The sequence below is a fragment of the Triticum aestivum genome, chromosome 3B (assembly GCF_018294505.1).
Source record: "Triticum aestivum cultivar Chinese Spring chromosome 3B, IWGSC CS RefSeq v2.1, whole genome shotgun sequence".
NCBI lineage: Eukaryota > Viridiplantae > Streptophyta > Magnoliopsida > Poales > Poaceae > Triticum > Triticum aestivum.
Window position 1 is genome coordinate 770,936,005 of NC_057801.1, and position 18,182 is coordinate 770,954,186.

The following is an 18,182-nucleotide window of genomic DNA, read 5'->3' on the forward strand; positions in this document are numbered from 1 at the left end:
AACAGAATGATAACTGAACTTCGAGTACATCTCCGATTTACTGGAATTTCCAGTGCATTGTTAGCATTAACACAAACACCAGGAGTATTGCACTGAATAAGAACAGTAAATTGGAATGTCCACACATTGTTATGGATCAGACAGTGAGTATTACAATAGTCTCAACTGTCACCATGACCATCAATGTAATCAAACTGAGTTTGCACGAAAAAAAACAAAACATCCGGCAGCTTTCTGCAAGAGAAGAGAGGTATAAAGAATATTCAGAATCAGTGTTACAGTCTTGGGCAGGCTAGGCACTTAGTTTTAGTCTTGTTTCTGCTCTTATATTGTACCTGCAGTCTCTTGTAAAATGAAAATCCGTGCCTCGTTCATAATCTCCTGAGCGAATATAATCTTGAGAAACAAATGACACATTGCGAATGTTTTATCAAAAAGAGAGAGAGAGAGAGAGAGAGGAAAATGCAAGTGTACAATCTCGAACAGTCAACTAGCAAACATAACTCAAACTTTGCAAACGTACAACACAAATGTCTTGTGCACATACTTAGGCGGCCTTTGTTTGGGGCTTTGGGCTATAGCTGCCTATTTCAGATTCTAGGCCTTCTAAAATCAGAATCTAAAACAAACACATGAGATTTCTATCCAGCTTCGCGGAACCTGATTCTGTAAATTGAACATGGGAATCCGGGACATCAGCGATTTTGGTGATGAGAAAACGGCTCGTTTTAATCCCTTGCCCCTATTTCCTGCTAGAATTACAACAAAACTGCCACCATGACGTTTTGGTCGATGTTTCCAGTTACTTGTTGTTGGGGAGAGTTGATGCTGGTTTACAGTTAGTTCAGACTGGACTGTACTTTGGATGAGCCTAACTCTGCCCTCTGGACACATGCATCACCATGATGATCTAGCTGGTTGGTTCATCACAGTTCTCTTTTTGGAATATAGCTGAAGCAACAATCATGACTCAGGGACATTATTGATATTTCACAATTCCTACAGTTTCTACGGCTATCCGACAGCAGGGTGAACAAACAACCAGCTTCTGATTCTCAGGAATCCACGGCCATGGTGATTCTCAGGAATCTGTGGCCCAAACAATAAATAAGGAGAAGGCTACTAGTTTGATTATGCTTGATTTGACTGCCAAATAATCCCTCCGTCCCATAATGTAAGACGGTTTTTGACAGTACACTAGTGTCAAAATGCGTCTTACATTATCAGCAGTTGGGCGAGATTGTAAGACCGAACTTTGAGTAATACGAGAATATTTTCGCAAAAAAAAAAAACTGGCCAAATAATTATGAAGGAATTGCCTGTCAAGCTTGCTCATCTTCATGTACATTTGTTCTACAGCAGGGCAGGAGCTTCTCAACTCCAGCCAGAGCAGCTCTGCAGACACACCTGATCCATGCAATGATCAAGGCGTTTTAGTCTGCTTCCTTGGGTCTATGCATTAGGGTGATCAACCGTCACCTCCATTGACGAGTAGTTGTTAATCGGAGGTGACGAGTAGTTGTTAATCATATATCCTGGCTGACGAACCTTTTTGAAGGCAGAAACAAACTTCACCTTCTATTCATTTCTTATTTATTACTCCTAACTCGCTTGAAACCATCATTGCAATGGCCTTGAGTAGAGGCAAGAGATCACCCAGCAATCAAACATCACAGGCGGTAAAGTTACAACAAACTTCATTTTCACTTCTTTGTTACTTGTCCATTTATCTTATTTAGGTCTTATTACTTCTTTGCTGGATCTACGCCGCCCCTACGGGACAACGAAACCATTACATATCTACAAGAGACAGGCACGGAGAGCAGCTTGATGACGGTGTCCAGGGATACCAACTACCTACTACCAGGTCATCCAAGGCAGCATCGCTGAGACTTCAGATTTTCACCTCTCGCACGTCATTTTGCCCGAAAGGGGTGCCGCAGCCCGGGCACTTCCGGTGGCGTAGCTCGAGGTTCCTCTGGATACATGTTGAGCAGAACAGGTGGAAGCATTTGGTGATCACAACCTGCCAACAATCAAACAAGGAACACAAGGCTAATCAGCATTCAGCAGTAGGCGGTCTTCAGGTTTAAGTGCATAACAGAGAAACTGGAACTTCGGTCACATGGAAATAAAAATACATGTATAACTCAGCTTCTACCATCTCGAGTCACACACAAATCTGCATCATCCAAAAATAAGGTTATGCAATTCAATGAACAGCAAGTTACCTCTTTGGGTCGGTCAAAGCACACGCCACACTTGAGAATAGCCTTGGAGTCTTTTATCTCGTCCTGGAGCTTCTGGATAGTAGCCTCTTCGTTCTCAGACGTCAGCTCCATGACTTCATTCTTCACCTCCTCGTATGCTTCCTCAAGCTTTCTCTTCTCGCTTCTATAAAATAGCAAAAGAATGTGTAACAAGCCCTGGTGGCAGAACAGCAAGACAAATTTGGAACCAAAAATTAACACCACACCAGCAAGCCTAACCTCTCACGCTCCAGCTCCGTTCTCAGCTCAGCTATTTTTTTCTGGTTTTGCTCATATTCTTTCTCAGAGGATCCAACGGCGGACCGAAGCCACTTGAGCTCCTTTTCTGCGTCAGATACCTCCAGCAGAGTCTTTTCAATGGTAATTGCATGATGCCTGTTCTCTGAAGAAGTTTTTATAGCTTGTGCGACATAGGCTTTCATCTGTAAGGTTTATTCAAATAAAGACACTTCAAAACCAGCTCAGTGGTAAACACACACACACACACACACACACACACACACACACACAGAATATATTTTTTAATACAATAAATATTTGCTTTGACGTGATTTTCAATTACTGTTGGCGGACACTAAATTAAACCATAAATAACACATAGGGCATGAGTCAGAGATTACCTGCTCTTCACCACGGGAGAGTTTTTGTTTAGATGACTCCAGTGAACTGTTAACCTGATGGAGTTGCTTCTGTAACAAATGCTTTTCAGAGAGAAGGGAAGCAGAGGCTTGCTTTGTCTTCACACTATCTGATACTAGCTGTTAGATGAGAAACAAGTTACTGATGGGAACCAATAAGAAAAGCAAACAGTGTTTCTTCTGGCAATTCAACAGAGTATAAATGATGTGGGGTTAAAGTGCCTGGTTAATAAGGCGATAAGGCAAGGTGATGCACTGGACTACTGCCCCAGCATCTGAAGTGCTAGAGACGTGCTGCAAGGACACACTATATGAATCAACAAGTAGCAGCAACTGGAGTAACTTCTAATAGATAGAGATGGAAAAGGAAAAGGAGAAATACACCAGGCCACCTAGCTCAACAGCCCCAGCTGTCTTTGCACATGGAGCATGTAACAGGATCCTAGTGGTGTGTTGCTATATTGAGGGGGGTGCCATGCCGCCAGCAAAGGGGAAACGCCGGTGAGATAGAAGCACGGATTCCACCACATAAATCCCAGCAAGCTGGCAGCGAAGAGCTGCCCTAGTATCAGATACGCACCTTTATGTTAAAATCATCTCTGTCGGCAACCTGTTGAAGAAGATGCTGGTTTTGTGTCTGCATGTCTTCATATGCTTGGCCAATTGTCTGCAGTGACAGCATCATTTGCTTTCAAACACACTCGCACGCACACACAAAAAAAAAACACTGCTGATAAGAAAACTAAAAATGAGCTAACCTCAATTTCAGAGATATAAGCATCTCCTTCTGCTTCTTTAATTCTTATTGCCTCCTTGAGTTCCAGAACATCTCTGCAAAACAGATCATACAAGGGATGGAAGCTGCGGAGATGATACAGAATACCAAGTCCTCATTGAACAATAAAATATCTACTGGTTCACAAACATAACATATACTGCCAGCTGTAAGAAAATATAAAAGCTCGTTTAAACTGCTGATCACTAGAATTAGTTGGATAATACTCCCTCTGTTCCTAAATATAAGTCTTTTTAGGATTATTGAGTTCGAATTAGGTTTTAACCTAGTTGGCCAAACAGGACAGTAAGGCACAAAATATATGTATTACTAGCTGGTGCAGGAACCAGTTGCAGGAGTTAAACTGGAACCTAGCCAGTTCTGATTTCACCTGGGCTGGTTAACGGCTGCAAAAAAAAAGTCCAGTTTGTTTGTGCATTTTGAGCCTATGAGTTTATTAAGAATTTAGTAAATGGAATTTAGGAACAAGGTGTATATGCTCGGATTTCCTATGGAAATTGTGAGCAAGTATGGGTTGTATTAGCCATTGAGCGGCAAAATGGGTGGTTTCGAAACCTATAAAGGACTATGTTAACAGTTATTAAACAGTACTCCCTCCGTCCAGAATTAATTAATGTTCAAACAGATGTATCTAGACGTATTTCGATGCTAGATACATCTGTTTGAACAACATCAACTAATTCCGGTCGGACAAAGTATGTATTTAACACACTCAACATCTTTCACGTCATTAATAGCAGCAACCAGGGTGAAATAACTGCAATAATTAACATCCTGATCCCCTCAACGGAAAACTCGTTTGAAATAGCAATCCAAGTAGACTGGAGAACTATTTCAGTGCCAGTAAACTGGAGAACACATATCGAATTGACACTAGGAGAAGATAACTGACCTTTCAGATGCATCTACATCGGTCCTTAACTCTTCCAGTTCTGCTTCAGCAATGCAAAGCCTTCGCTGGCATGCAGTTTCGGCTTCATTTGCTGCTTTTACACGAAGCTCAAGACTATGCTCCTCTAGACTAGTTCTCAAATATTCAGCCTGCTTGCGAGCTCGATTTTCTGATTCCTTGATCTCTGTAATTGTCCTAGATTCACAGAGTAAAATAAGAATCTAACAAATGAAGCAAAAATATATTAGTATGCAAAATTGATGAAAGCTGTGAATTGACAATCATTCTATGGATCGTTTTTAAAGGGGAAATCAATGGGCATTCGGTAATGGAGGAAAGCGTAGAGGTAACCAACTTATGTTTTTTTTTTCATTTTTTGAGTTCTCAGCCTATATGAACTATGATTTTATTCCTTGCCGTTTTGAACATTTTATTTTCAGCGATCTAAACTAGTATATTTTTCTTTCGGCATTTACAAATGTCACATAGCACCTATGTCAGCTAGTGTTAGCAGATTGCATCCAAATTAACACTCTCATCACTGTTGAAGTGTATATGTGGATTGCTTAGCCATTTCCATCAGTTTGGACTTCTGGTTGCGTTGGCTAGTGCATGAAGCTTAACAATCACATGTTTTAACAACCTGATAGATTTAACCTGACCGCAAATTTTCATATGTAAAGTATATAGCTGAAATTGAGGATTAAAGTAAAGATGGACTTCTTTTAGGCATACAGTAGAACATGTTTATTCAGAAGAAAAAAATGCATTGAATGATAGTAGAACTTTAAGAATCATAAAGGGATGTGTCAACTTTATCTCTTGTTCCCAAGGTGTGGTAAACTGTAAATCCCAAGTAAGTAGAAAACATTTTCTAACAGAGACTTTCAAGAATCTGGTGGACTACGTGATCATCTAAGAGAACAGCATAAGTCACAGTCATAAAAAATCAACACAACTGATAAGTGATAACGATAACAATCAAGTCATACCTCGACTCAGAACATTCTTTCCCATACATATCCACAATAAATTCCAACTCCTGATTTTCCTTTTCCAACGTCTCAATCTGTTGAAATTTCATTCAGAAAACATGAATGGCAATCCAGACACAGTGCAAAATTGCAAGAGCTTGGCTTCGGACCATTGAAGGGCAATACTTCCTTGTTTTTCTTAAGAAAATGGAAGATTTTTATATTTATGCTCATATATATAACCTCTCTTAGTTGCATATTCACTACCAGATGTTTGTTTGCCCACAAATGTTTAAAATTTAAGGGCACATACTGTTAGTTGCATATTCACTACCAGATGTTTGTTTGCCCACAGTTAGAAAATAACAACAATTTCAGGTAGCTAGTTGCAAAAGCTGAATATACACCAATGCTTGAAAGACTAAGAACTAACTGTTAATCCATAATATATTTTCAGAAACCAGGTATCAAGCAAGGTCTAATCTTGACAGATCTGACCTTATTTAATGACAAGTAGAGATAACCTAATGGTGCATGCTGTCTCTTTTTAAAGAATGGCTTTGTTATAGAGCAAGGACTAAATCTTCACAGGTAGCATGTAGCCTAATGGACATGTAGACTAATCTTGACAGATCTAACCTTATTTGATCATATCTCACCCTAACGTAACTAATTTTATATTTCCTTATATATATAACTGGCTTAGGGCACAAGCTACTTGATCTCCAAGTTGCTCCTTTGGCCATCTATGGGGTGAGTCTACGCTAATAAGTAATGACAAATCAGATATAATTGCTTGTGTAATAACTCGAAAATTTCTCCGAGCTGAGAGAACCATGGAGGGAAAATCAAACATTTTCAGATAACGCAAATATATCTCAAGCTGTCAGCACAATTAGAAGACGAGAGATTTTCATGATACCATACCAATTCTTTGAGGGACTTGATCTCAGAGACTTGTGCGTTGTATCTATCAGATATTTCCTTCTGCTCACTGATCTGAAAATTGGAGATACTTCCGTCAGATGTTTCGATTATGCTAGAGGTCTATTCACAATTTCTCAGGTATAGTTCAGAAGATAAAACTCTACGGAAATAGTTTGTGAATAATATTGTTTGAAGATCTAACAATGATCCTAAAAACATGTAACAATGCAAGCATATAACAGCATCAAAGTACACATGAGTATACCCTAGAGTATTGAGTTAATCCTATTTTTTGTAAATAATCACCCAGCTTTAATAAAGCAGAGATAGCCTGAAGATAATATAACCTTTCTCTTCACTTCTCATTTTGGAGATCAGACAGTGTCTCTGATACACCTAATTAACTATTACTTTTCGTATACTTTAGAGATAAACTATTCAGAAAAACGACATAGAATAAATTTTATGACAAAATATTTTGAATGACAAACATAAACACTTCTGCATACTATATTAGGAAAAGTAAACGTACATACAGAGGTGGTTGCTTGAGGTAGGTTTTAGATACTTGTGCATCTGGAAAACTTCTCAAAAAAGTCACATATGTGCATCTGTTAGAACATGCTATATTTTAGATTTGGTTGGTTTAAATTGAGTTGGTTATGTGCTAGCAGTCGACTATTTAAGTGATGACTTCGCTTCTTTGTAGAAGGCGATCAGTAAACAAACTTCACTTGACCAGCTATTCTAGTGTTACTACCCCAACTGGTAACCCCTTCAATCTAATGTCATTCTACCTTAATCCATCTTATTCCATTTCCAACCCCTTGTTCAACTCACTTCATGACACGGTAAGAATGGACTAGTTCAGGTATGTGGTGCTTGCTCTTTGTACTTAGTCTATATGTCAGATATATGAATGCAGAAAATATCCTATCAGATAAAATCAATGCAAAGTGAGTAAATGTGTACAGGAATCACGATGAAGAAACATAAATGATTTATTTTTCATTACACACTGTGTGGCAATCTCACTACCAAGTACAAACATGTTAAGTTTCAGTGACATTCACAGACATGGCAACAGATGTAGACTGAGATCCAGTTTGGAAACATCAATAGATCCAGATCAATGACATACCTTCTTAGCTAACAAGGTTCTCAACGATTCAGCTTCTTCACGTAATGCAAGTGCTTCAGAAGCCGCATCCTTTGATCTATTCAATTGATTCTCCATCATTTCCATCTCTTTAGAGAGTGCTGCAGCCATGACATGAATCTCATCCTTGAAGTCTTTTTTACCTAGACAGTGGTGGAATTGAGAACAAAGTATATATTACACTGCAGAAGGAGGTAAACCCAGATCTCGATTTAGCAAGCCACTAAGTCAGGCCTCAATACCTGAATCTTGCAATGATTCCTCAACTTTGATCTCAAGATCATTCTTCTCAGCCATGGATTTCAGAATCTGATGTTCCAGTTCTTCAATTTTGGCCTCATAAGCGGTAATGGATTGTTTAATATTGTTGACGGATTCTCCTTTTGCGCACATTTCTTTCTCCCTTTGCAAGAACTGGTTCTTATCATTCTAAAGTCAAATAAAGGAAAAGCTGGTCAAGAGAAAATACCTTGCAAAACAACAGCACAACAGAGGAAAAGCATATTACCTGTAATACTTCAACCAAACCCTTGTATCGTTCTATCTCAGCATTCAGATGATGTAACTGATCGCTAAGAATTGCATATGGCTTTGATGTGAAAATATAGTTGTCGTCTTTTAATTGACCCTGCACACATAACACCAGAATGCAGATTATAGGAATAAGAAGACCCAGGATACAACTTGAAAGTACAACAAATATGTTAGCCATCCATTTCAAAGAAGGTGACAACCTGCAGATCTTCTAACTGCTTAGACAGTATGAAATTGTCCTCTTGAGTCTCATGGAGTTCAAACAGGCGGTCTCCTGCAAGGGTCTGCCCTCCATTGGACAAATTATAATATAAGATGAATGCTGAGCAGATAAGGCATATAAAATGCATATATGCAATGTTATTCGGTCTGGTTAAAAGTACCTTAGCTTCCTCAACAGCATCTTTGAGATCTCCCCAGCCCATGTTTTTGTCTGAAGATTTATCAGCCGAAACAGCACCATTCACATCGTTTGGACCAGACATGTTCATTAGCGAACCTCCATGCCTCTGCAACTGGAGAATAACCAACTTCCGTCGACTTTCCTCAAGCTCCGCCATGGTTTCCTCTAGCTCTCCTGCATAAGCACATGAATATGGATTGCTTTGCTTTAGAATCAAAGCTTGACCAGTTTTATAGCTCAAAATCTGGAAGCACTGAACAAGATAAGTTTTTTTTTTATTTGGTAAGGGTCTGTTAACATATCTTAGTACATTTCTTTCAGTTGTATTGGCAGCAAGTTTTAGCACAATTAATGCCACAAATTATTTCCGTATGAAATATGCAAACTGTGATGCAAGGTCAATCTTGTCAAGAATGCAAAGCCGAGCTTGTTGTGAAAAGGGGCAGCTTTAAAAAAAGGGGCCAGCTTTAAAAAAAGGGACCAGCCAGGACTAGTCCTTGGTGGCATATGTTAATAGAAGAGGCAACCTTGAGCATCACGCATGCGAGCCAAGACTCGAACGCGGGTGGGCTGGCTGTGCATTCGCGCGCCTTGCCAACAGAACAGTACTTTAGTCTAAAAAAAAGGGGGGCAGGGGCCAAGTTTTAATCATCCAGATGACAGAAGAAAATGGTATGTTTTAAAATTAAGCCAAATGCATTCGTATATTGTTACCTGATTTGCGATTTGCTATTCGGCTTCACGATTATCTACCTCAGCCTGTATTGGGTTCACTAGGCGTTGTACATCTCTGATTCGCGAATCGGAGATCAGGTTCGGCAAGCCAGAAATTGGGGTTCGGCGAATCGAAGGTCGGATTCGGCAAATCAGAGATCGGGGTTTGGCGAATCGAAGGTCGGGTTCGGAAAATCAGAGATTAGGGTTCGGCGAATCGAAGGTCGGGTTCGGCAAATCAGAGATCGGGGTTTGGCAAATCGAAGGTCGGGTTCGTCAAATCAGAGATCAGGGTTCGGCGAATCAAAGGTCAGGTTCAGCAAATCAGAGATCAGGGTTCGGCAAATAGGAGGTTAGGGTTTGTGAACACTAGATCTTTAGGCACAAACACTAAAGTAGCACATGGTTCTGCACACAGAAGCATTGGAAAATAGGCAAAGCAAGAAACGGGCCTAGTCAGCCCACACAGCCCATAAACGATCCTGGGTCCCAACTACCAAATCCCATCCCTAATAAGCATCGTGACTGCCTACCCTGCCGAGCATGGAGCGCCACCCCTCCAGTTTCTTTGATCTGCTTGCAAAAAGCTTTCCTTAGGGATTCTATCGACTCCATCTTCCTCACCTCATCCACACATGGTTCATGGCTATGGCTGCAGCCGCAGCCCATACCATGCCAACCTACTCGAGAGCACCCAATGGTGACGTTCAACTCGATCTACTCGACATGAGATATGACCCCTTCCGTTTTTCTCTCAATCTCCTTGGTTGGAATCTAATGGTCCACCTGAACGTTCGGTCAGCGCATCCTTACCGATTGGCAACAAACTCGAATCCCAATCGGGATTGGGGTTTGGGGTTCAGAGGGTGGTTTAGTGAATCTGGTAATTACAGAGAAGATAATAACTGTGAATGCGCAGATATGCACACGAGACAAAATTTAACAAATATATCAAATGAGGAAAGGAATGACATTTTTAACACCTGAAAGATGCTTGATTTCCTGCAATTCTTTTGAGTAGCCGCTTTTGGAAGCCTCAATCTCATCCAGATACCTTTTATGCTTCTCATTGACAATAGAAATAGCTTCACGGACATTGCCAACCACCTCTTTCAAGTGATCATTATGGTTTTGAAGGGCAACAACAACATCTAAATTAAATAAAGAAAGTTCAAGCAGATGTGTAGTTAGCAAATAATAAAGGTGCACTGGAAAAAAATGGAGGGGAAAAGCCAGATATTACTTTTTGTCTTTACCTTCATTTGACTTCTCTCCATTTAAAGCTAATGACAAATATTCACTTCTAGCCTGTTGTGCAGCAATAGCCTCTTGAAGGGACCTCATGAGAGCAAGAGTGGCCGAATGGCGCAAAGCAAGAGCTTCTTCAGCAAATTCCAACATGCTATTGTCGTCCTTTTTTCCATAATTGTTGGACTTCAAGAGCATGAAGAGAAAATTTTCCTCAGGAGGACACGACTGGATGGATTCTGAGCAACAAAAAAAGAACACACAATCAGCTAAGGCAACATCGCTACTGAAACAAAAAAGAACATCTCAGAAAGCAACATTTAACAGTTAAACAAATAGAGCAACCTTCTGACAACTCTTCATGGTCAAGTGCAGGTAAATTGTTCAAACCACCACCAAATCGAACTCCAAGCAGGATTAAATCATCAACAAGCTATAATTAGCATATATTAGTTAGAAGCATTACGAACCAGAAAAGAACCATAAAATGAGACTCAGAGGAAAGAACCTGATTCCACATCTTATCCAGAGAAATCAGAGTATTGTCGTAAGAAGATTGTTCATTCCTCAACTCCTTGAACTTAGCTTCCAACACATGCATTTCAGACTTCTGTGCTTCCAATTGCTGCACCAACTTCTGGTTTTCATAATGAAGGGCTGTGGCATCCATCTTTAAAAGAAAAACAGAAAAGTTTAAGTTCTACAACAGGGCAGAGAAATGGAACGGGTATACACATAGATTAACGTCCACTAACCAAACTTCCAAAATTAATTGTCAATCTTATAGAGGCAAAGTATCCAGTCAGTCTTGTCGGTTTGCTAAATTTTCTAACCAGATTGTAACACAAGTCACCATTTTTAGACTGGGAACAGTTGGCAAGCCCCCTACAAGTCAAAAATAATCGTGCACAGGCAAACAGAGGTACTACGCCTGATCACAGTTTGATTTGAACTTTTGGTATCATACTAGTACTATGTTATTATCTTGACCAGCGTTTTGCTCCATTGCAGTTTCAGGAACTGTGGATAGTATCATTGGTACGAGGCTCAGCAATTGGAGACAAGAAATCGAGCAGCCATTTAATAGCATAATACTGGAGTAATGGACAAAACTTTGAATTTAAGTGTTCCCTAAAATTGGGACAAAAACTATGGTGAATGGCACTATCGAACAAGTAGATTAGAACATGCCACATATATTTTCATGAATTGGAGCAAAAGCGAGCAGACACAGAAATAGCTGGCCGTGGGGGAGGGGGGTCCGGGAGCAGAAGCGGCTGCCGTCAGACGCGGGGAGCAGCAGCGAGATGGGGGCCGCCCGCGCGGGGGGGGGGGGGGGGGGGGGCAGCAGGGCGAGGGGTGGCGCGGCTGGTCGGAGAAGAGCTCAGGTCTTCGCCGCCGTTAAGGGGGAGGTCGCCGCCGCGGTTAAGCCGGAGGGAGGGGAGAGGCCGGGGGGGGGGGGGGGGGGGGGGGGGGGGGGGGTCGGGGGGTCCGTGCGGCGGGGTTGAATCGAACTTGGAGGAGGACGACGGAGACCGGAGTCAAGGAGAGAGAGAGAGGGAAGTAGTTGCAGGAGTCACCTTGTTTGGAGCGCCGCCGGCCGCCGGGACGCCGCCTCTGTCCGCCGCTGCCGCACGCGAGAGAGAGCCGTTTTTTTTTTTGAGAACTGAGAGCAGCTACTTTCTGTGTAGGCGGTCCGATCCGGGTCGAATGACCAGACACGGTGCTGGGCCTTTTTCTATCTCCAAATGGACCTCCATCGAGTGGGCCCGGGCCAGGACCCAAAAACGCCCAGAAAAAGATGAAAAGGGCCTACATCCAGAGCACCCACTTCCATAATGTGCCACCCTGGGGATAGCGGCGAGTCGGGAACATCAAGCTTCAGATAGCAGTGGCCAATCTGGTGATTCTCAGGTTCGATTGTGCCCAAGAATCTCGTATGTTGTCTAATGAGGAGAGAAGGCTTAGGAACATGCTCAAACGACTGGTGCTTGGCCTTGCTTCATTGGAGAGGACGATTGCGAGACAGAGATCGACGATGAACTGGTTGCAAGACGGAGACGCTAATACCAAGCTTTTTCAGTTAGTGGCCAATGGCAGGAAATCCAAAAATTTCATCCCTGCTATCAACTCGGAGGGGCAGGTCATTGCTGATCAGGCAGGGAAGGAGCGTGCCTTCTTTGAGGCATACAGAGATCTGCTTGGCCGTTCTACGGCCCGCGAGCATACTATTGATCTAGACTTTGTGGGCATCTCTCCTATTGATCTGTCGGATCAAGATCTTAATTTTCATGAGAAAGAAATTTGGAAGGTGATCAAAGACATGCCTGCGGACAAGGCACCTGGGCCGGATGGATTCATTGGAATTTTCTTCCAAAAAGCGTGGGCTATTATTAAAGGAGATGTTATTGCCGCGATCCACAAGTTATTCCTCAATAATGGCAGGGGATTTGGCAGACTTAATCAGGCCCTGATTACTCTATTGCCAAAGAAGCCGGATGCCTGCCAGATCAAGGATTTCCGGCCGATTAGCCTTGTTCACAGTGCGCCCAAGCTTGCTTCAAAGCTGCTTGCATCCAGGTTGAGCAGGCGGATGGGAGAATTAGTGAGCGTCAATCAGTCTGCGTTTATCAAGGGTAGAAGCATCCACGACAATTTCTTGCTCGTTAGACAAATGGCCCGCAAGCTTCATCAGAGGAAAGCCAAAGGTGTGCTGCTGAAACTTGACATATCGAGAGCTTTTGATACCCTATCTTGGCCTTTTCTTTCCGAGGTGCTTCGAGCCAAGGGGTTCTTTGCCCGCTGGATCTCTTGGATTGCAACCTTGCTCACCTCGGCCAGTTCCAGAATCGTGGTCAATGGATGTGAGGGAGAGAAGTTTATGCATGCGCAAGGGCTGCGCCAAGGAGAGTCCCTCTCCCCTCTCCTCTTTGTCATTGCCATGGATGTACTTACTGCGATGATGATCAAGGCCCAAGAATTGCAGGTGCTTAGCAAGATTATGTTGGAAATATGCCCTAGAGGCAATGATAAATTGGTTATTATTATTATATTTCCTTGTTCATGATAATCGTTTATTATCCATGTTATAATTGTATTGATAGGAAACTCAGATACATGTGTGGGTACATAGACAACACCATGTCCCTAGTAAGCCTCTAATTGACTAGCTCGTTGATCAACAGATGGTCACGGTTTCCTGACCATGGACATTGGATGTCGTTGATAACGGGATCACATCATTAGGAGAATGATGTGATGGACAAGACCCAATCCTAAGCCTAGCACAAAGATCGTAGTTCGTATGCTAAAGCTTTTCTAATGTCAAGTATCATTTCCTTAGACCATGAGATTGTGCAAACTCCCGGATACCGTAAGAATGCTTTGGGTGTACCAAACGTCACAACGTAACTGGGTGGCTATAAAGGTGCACTATAGGTATCTCCGAAAGTGTCTGTTGGGTTGGCATGAATCGAGACTGGGATTTGTCACTCCAGTTAACGGAGAGGTATCTCTGGGCCCACTCGGTAGGACATCATCATAATGTGCACAATGTGACCAAGGAGTTGATCACGGGGTGATGTGTTACAGGAACGAGTAAAGAGACTTGCCGGTAACGAGATTGAATAAGGTATCGGCATACCGACGATCGAATCTCGGGCAAGTACAATACCGCTAGACAAAGGGAATTGTATACAGGATCGATTAAGTCCTTGACATCGTGGTTCATCCGATGAGATCATCGTGGAACATGTGGGAGACAACATGGGTATCCAGATCCCGCTGTTGGTTATTGACCGGAGAACGTCTCGGTCATGTCTGCATGGTTCTCGAACCCGTAGGGTCTACACACTTAAGGTTCGATGATGCTAGGGTTATAAAGGAAGTTTGTATGTGGTTACTGAATGTTGTTCGGAGTCCCGGATAAGATCCCGGACGTCACGAGGAGTTCCGGAATGGTCCGGAGGTAAAGATTTATATATGGGAAGTCTTGTTTTGGTCACCGGAAAAGTTTCGGGTTTTATCGGTAACGTACCGGGACCACCGGGAGGGTCCCGGGGGTCCACCAAGTGGGGCCACCGGCCCCGGAGGGCTGTATGGGCCAAGTGTGGGAGGGGACCAGCCCCAGGTGGGCTGGTGCGCCCCCCCCCCCAACAAGGGCCCAAGGCGCCTAGGGTTTGGGGAGGGGGCGCCCCACCTTGCTTGGGGGCAAGTTTTCCACTCTCCACCCCTTGGCCGCTTCCCTAGATGGGATCTAGGGCTGGCCGCCGCCCCTTAGGGGTGGAAACCTAGGTGGGGGCGCAGCCCCCTCTCCCCCTATATATAGTGGAGGCATAGGAGCAGCCCAACACATGAGTTTCTTCTCCTGTTGGCGCAGCCCTACCTCTCTTTCTCCTCATATCTCGCGGTGCTTGGCGAAGCCCTGCTGGACTACCACGCTCCTCCATCACCACCACGCCGTTGTGCTGCTGCTGGATGGAATCTTCCTCAACCTCTCCCTCTCACCTTGCTGGATCAAGGCATGGGAGACGTCACCGGGCTGTACGTGTGTTGAACGCGGAGGTGCCGTCCGTTCGGCACTAAGATCTCTGGTGATTTGGATCACGACGAGTACGACTCCTTCAACCCCGTTCTCTTGAACGCTTCCGCTTAGTGATCTACAAGGGTATATAGATGCACTCTCCTTCCCCTCGTTGCTGGTTTCTCCATAGATAGATCTTGGTGATTCGTAGGAAAATTTTGAATTTATGCTACGTTCCCCAACAGTGGCATCATGAGCTAGGTCTATTGCGTAGATTCTATGCACGAGTAGAACACAAAGTAGTTGTGGGCGTTGATTTTGTTCAATATGCTTACCGTTACTAGTCCAATCTTGTTTCGACGGTATTGTGGGATGAAGCGGCCCGGACCGACCTTACACGTACTCTTACGTGAGACAGGTTCCACCGACTGACATGCACTTGGTGCATAAGGTGGCTAGCGGGTGCCAGTCTCTCCCACTTTAGTCGGAACGGATTCGATGAAAAGGGTCCTTATGAAGGGTAAATAGCAATTGGCATATCACGTTGTGGTTTTGCGTAGGTAAGAAACGTTCTTGCTAGAAACCCATAGCAGCCACGTAAAACATGCAAACAACAATTAGAGGACGTCTAACTTGTTTTTGCAGGGTATGCTATGTGATGTGATATGGCCAAGAAGAATGTGATGAATGATATGTGATGTATGAGATTGATCATGTTCTTGTAATAGGAATCACGACTTGCATGTCGATGAGTATGACAACCGGCAGGAGCCATAGGAGTTGTCTTAATTTATTGTATGACCTGCGTGTCATTGAACAACGCCATGTAATTACTTTACTTTATTGCTAACCGGTAGCCATAGTAGTAGAAGTAATAGTTGGCGAGACAACTTCATGAAGACACGATGATGGAGATCATGATGATGGAGATCATGGTGTCATGCCGGTGACGATGATGATCATGGAGCCCCGAAGATGGAGATCAAAAGGAGCAAAATGATATTGGCCATATCATGTCACTATTTGATTGCATGTGATGTTTATCATGTTTATGCATCTTGTTTGCTTAGAACGACGGTAGTAAATAAGATGATCCCTTATTAAAATTTCAAGAAAGTGTTCCCCCTAACTGTGCACCGTTGCGAAAGTTCGTCGTTTCGAAGCACCACGTGATGATCGGGTGTGATAGATTCTTACGTTCACATACAACGGGTGTAAGCCAGATTTACACACGCGAAACACTTAGGTTAACTTGACAAGCCTAGCATGTACAGACATGGCCTCGGAACACAAGAGACCGAAAGGTCGAGCATGAGTCGTATAGTAGATACGATCAACATGAAGATGTTCACCGATGATGACTAGTCAGTCTCACATGATGATCGGACACGACCTAGTTGACTCGGATCATGTAATCACTTAGATGACTAGAGGGATGTCTATCTGAGTGGGAGTTCATGAGATGAACTTAATTATCCTGAACATAGTCAAAAGATCTTTGCAAATTATGTCGTAAGCTCGCGCTTTAGTTCCACTGTTTAGATATGTTCCTAGAGAAAATATAATTGAAAGTTGACAGTAGCGATTATGCGGACAGTAGAAAGCTTATGTCCTTAATGCACCGCTCAGTGTGCTGAACCCCAAACGTCGTCTGTGGATGTTGCGAACATCGGACATACATGTTTTGATAACTACGTGATAGTTCAGTTAAACGATTTAGAGTTGAGGCACCAAAGACGTTTTCGAAACATCATGGAACATATGAGATGTTTCGAGGGATGAAATTGGGATTTCAGGCTCGTGCCCACGTCAAGAGGTATAAGACCTCCGACGATTTTCTTATCCTGCAAATTAAGGGAGAAAAGCTCAATCGTTGAGCTTGTGCTCAGATTGTCTGAGTGCAACAATCACTTGAATCGAGTGGGAGTTGATCTTCCAGATGAGATAGTGATGTTTCTCCAAAGTCATTGCCACCAAGCTGCTAGAGATTCGTGATGAACTATAACATATCAGGGATAGACATGATGATCCTTGAGGTATTCACGATGTTTGACACCGCGAAAGTAGAAATCAAGAAGGAGCATCAATTATTGATGGTTGGTGAAACCACTAGTTTCAAGAAGGGCAAGGGCAAGAAGGGACACTTCATGAAACGGCAAATCAGTTGCTGCTCTAGTGAAGAGATCCAAGGTTGAACCCAAACCCGAGACTAAGTGCTTCTGTAATAAGGGGAACAGCCACTGGAGCAGAATTACCCTAGATACTTGGTAGATAAGAAGGCTGGCAAGGTCGATAGAAGTATATTGGATATACATTATGTTAATGTGTACTTTACTAGTACTCCTAGTAGCACCAGGGTATTAGATACCGGTTCGGTTGCTAAGTGTTAGTAACTCGAAATAAAAGCTACGGAATAAACGGAGACTAGCTAAAGGTGAGCTGACGATACATGTTGGAAGTGTTTCCAAGGTTGATGTGATCAAGCATCGCACGCTCCCTCTACCATCGAGATTGGTGTTAAACCTAAATAATTGTTATTTGGTGTTTGTGTTGAGCATAGACATGATTGGATTATGTCTGTCGCAATACGGTTATTCATTTAAGGAGAATAATGGTTACTCTGTTTATTTGAATAATACCTTCAATGGTCTAGCACCTAAAAGGAATGGTTTATTGAATCTCGATCGTAGTGATACACATTTTCATGCCAAAAGGATATAAGATAGTAATGATAGTACCACTTACTTGTGGCACTGTCATGTAAGTCATATTGGTGTAAAACGCATGATGAAGCTCCATGTTGATGGATCTTTGGACTCACTCGTTTTTGAAAAGTTTGAGACATGCAAACCATGTCTATTGGTGTATACGCATGAAGAAACTCCATGCAGATGGATCGTTTGGACTCACTTGATTTTGAATCACTCGAGATATGCAAATCATACCACATAGGCAAGATGACTGAAAAGCCTCGTTTTTCAGTAAGATGGAACAAGATAGGAACTTGTTGGAAGTAACACACTTTGATGTGTGCAGTCCAATGAGTGCTGAGGCATGCAGTGAATATCGTTATGTTTTACTTCACAGATGATTTAAGTAGATACT

At 42.7% G+C, this 18,182-nt stretch overlaps 1 protein-coding gene across 2 annotated transcripts; it reads right to left on the reverse strand.

Moving 5' to 3' along the window:
• Positions 1-1,675: 1,675 nt before the first annotated feature.
• On the reverse strand, positions 1,676-12,269 carry LOC123072319 (E3 ubiquitin-protein ligase BRE1-like 2). 2 transcript variants are annotated; one of them, XM_044495874.1, is made up of 19 exons: positions 12,136-12,269; positions 11,064-11,225; positions 10,901-10,988; positions 10,564-10,794; positions 10,291-10,458; positions 8,574-8,767; positions 8,391-8,474; positions 8,165-8,284; positions 7,899-8,085; positions 7,639-7,799; positions 6,498-6,569; positions 5,589-5,665; positions 4,597-4,791; positions 3,667-3,739; positions 3,489-3,575; positions 2,891-3,028; positions 2,490-2,692; positions 2,232-2,394; positions 1,676-2,026 (listed from the first exon to the last, which is right to left on the reverse strand). In XM_044495874.1, exons 2-19 carry the CDS (start codon positions 11,223-11,225, stop codon positions 1,895-1,897), a joined length of 2,535 nt encoding a protein of 844 aa, XP_044351809.1. In that variant the 5' UTR covers positions 12,136-12,269; the 3' UTR covers positions 1,676-1,894. The 2 variants fall into 2 exon arrangements, with proteins under 2 accessions (XP_044351809.1, XP_044351810.1); XM_044495875.1 differs by lacking the exons at positions 10,291-10,458; positions 10,564-10,794; positions 10,901-10,988; positions 11,064-11,225; positions 12,136-12,269 and adding an exon at positions 9,308-9,538.
• Positions 12,270-18,182: the final 5,913 nt, after the last annotated feature.

Excerpts from the sequence above, each read along its gene's own strand:
- LOC123072319 (XM_044495874.1), bottom strand. The coding sequence starts at position 11,225 with ATGGATGCCACAGCCCTTCATTATGAAAACCAGAAGTTGGTGCAGCAA. Across the intron at positions 8,475-8,573 it reads ATGCTGTTGAGGAAGCTAAG|ACCCTTGCAGGAGACCGCCT; the intron begins GTACTTTTAACC and ends AATGGAGGGCAG. Across the intron at positions 2,027-2,231 it reads GCTTTGACCGACCCAAAGAG|GTTGTGATCACCAAATGCTT; the intron begins GTAACTTGCTGT and ends GATTGTTGGCAG.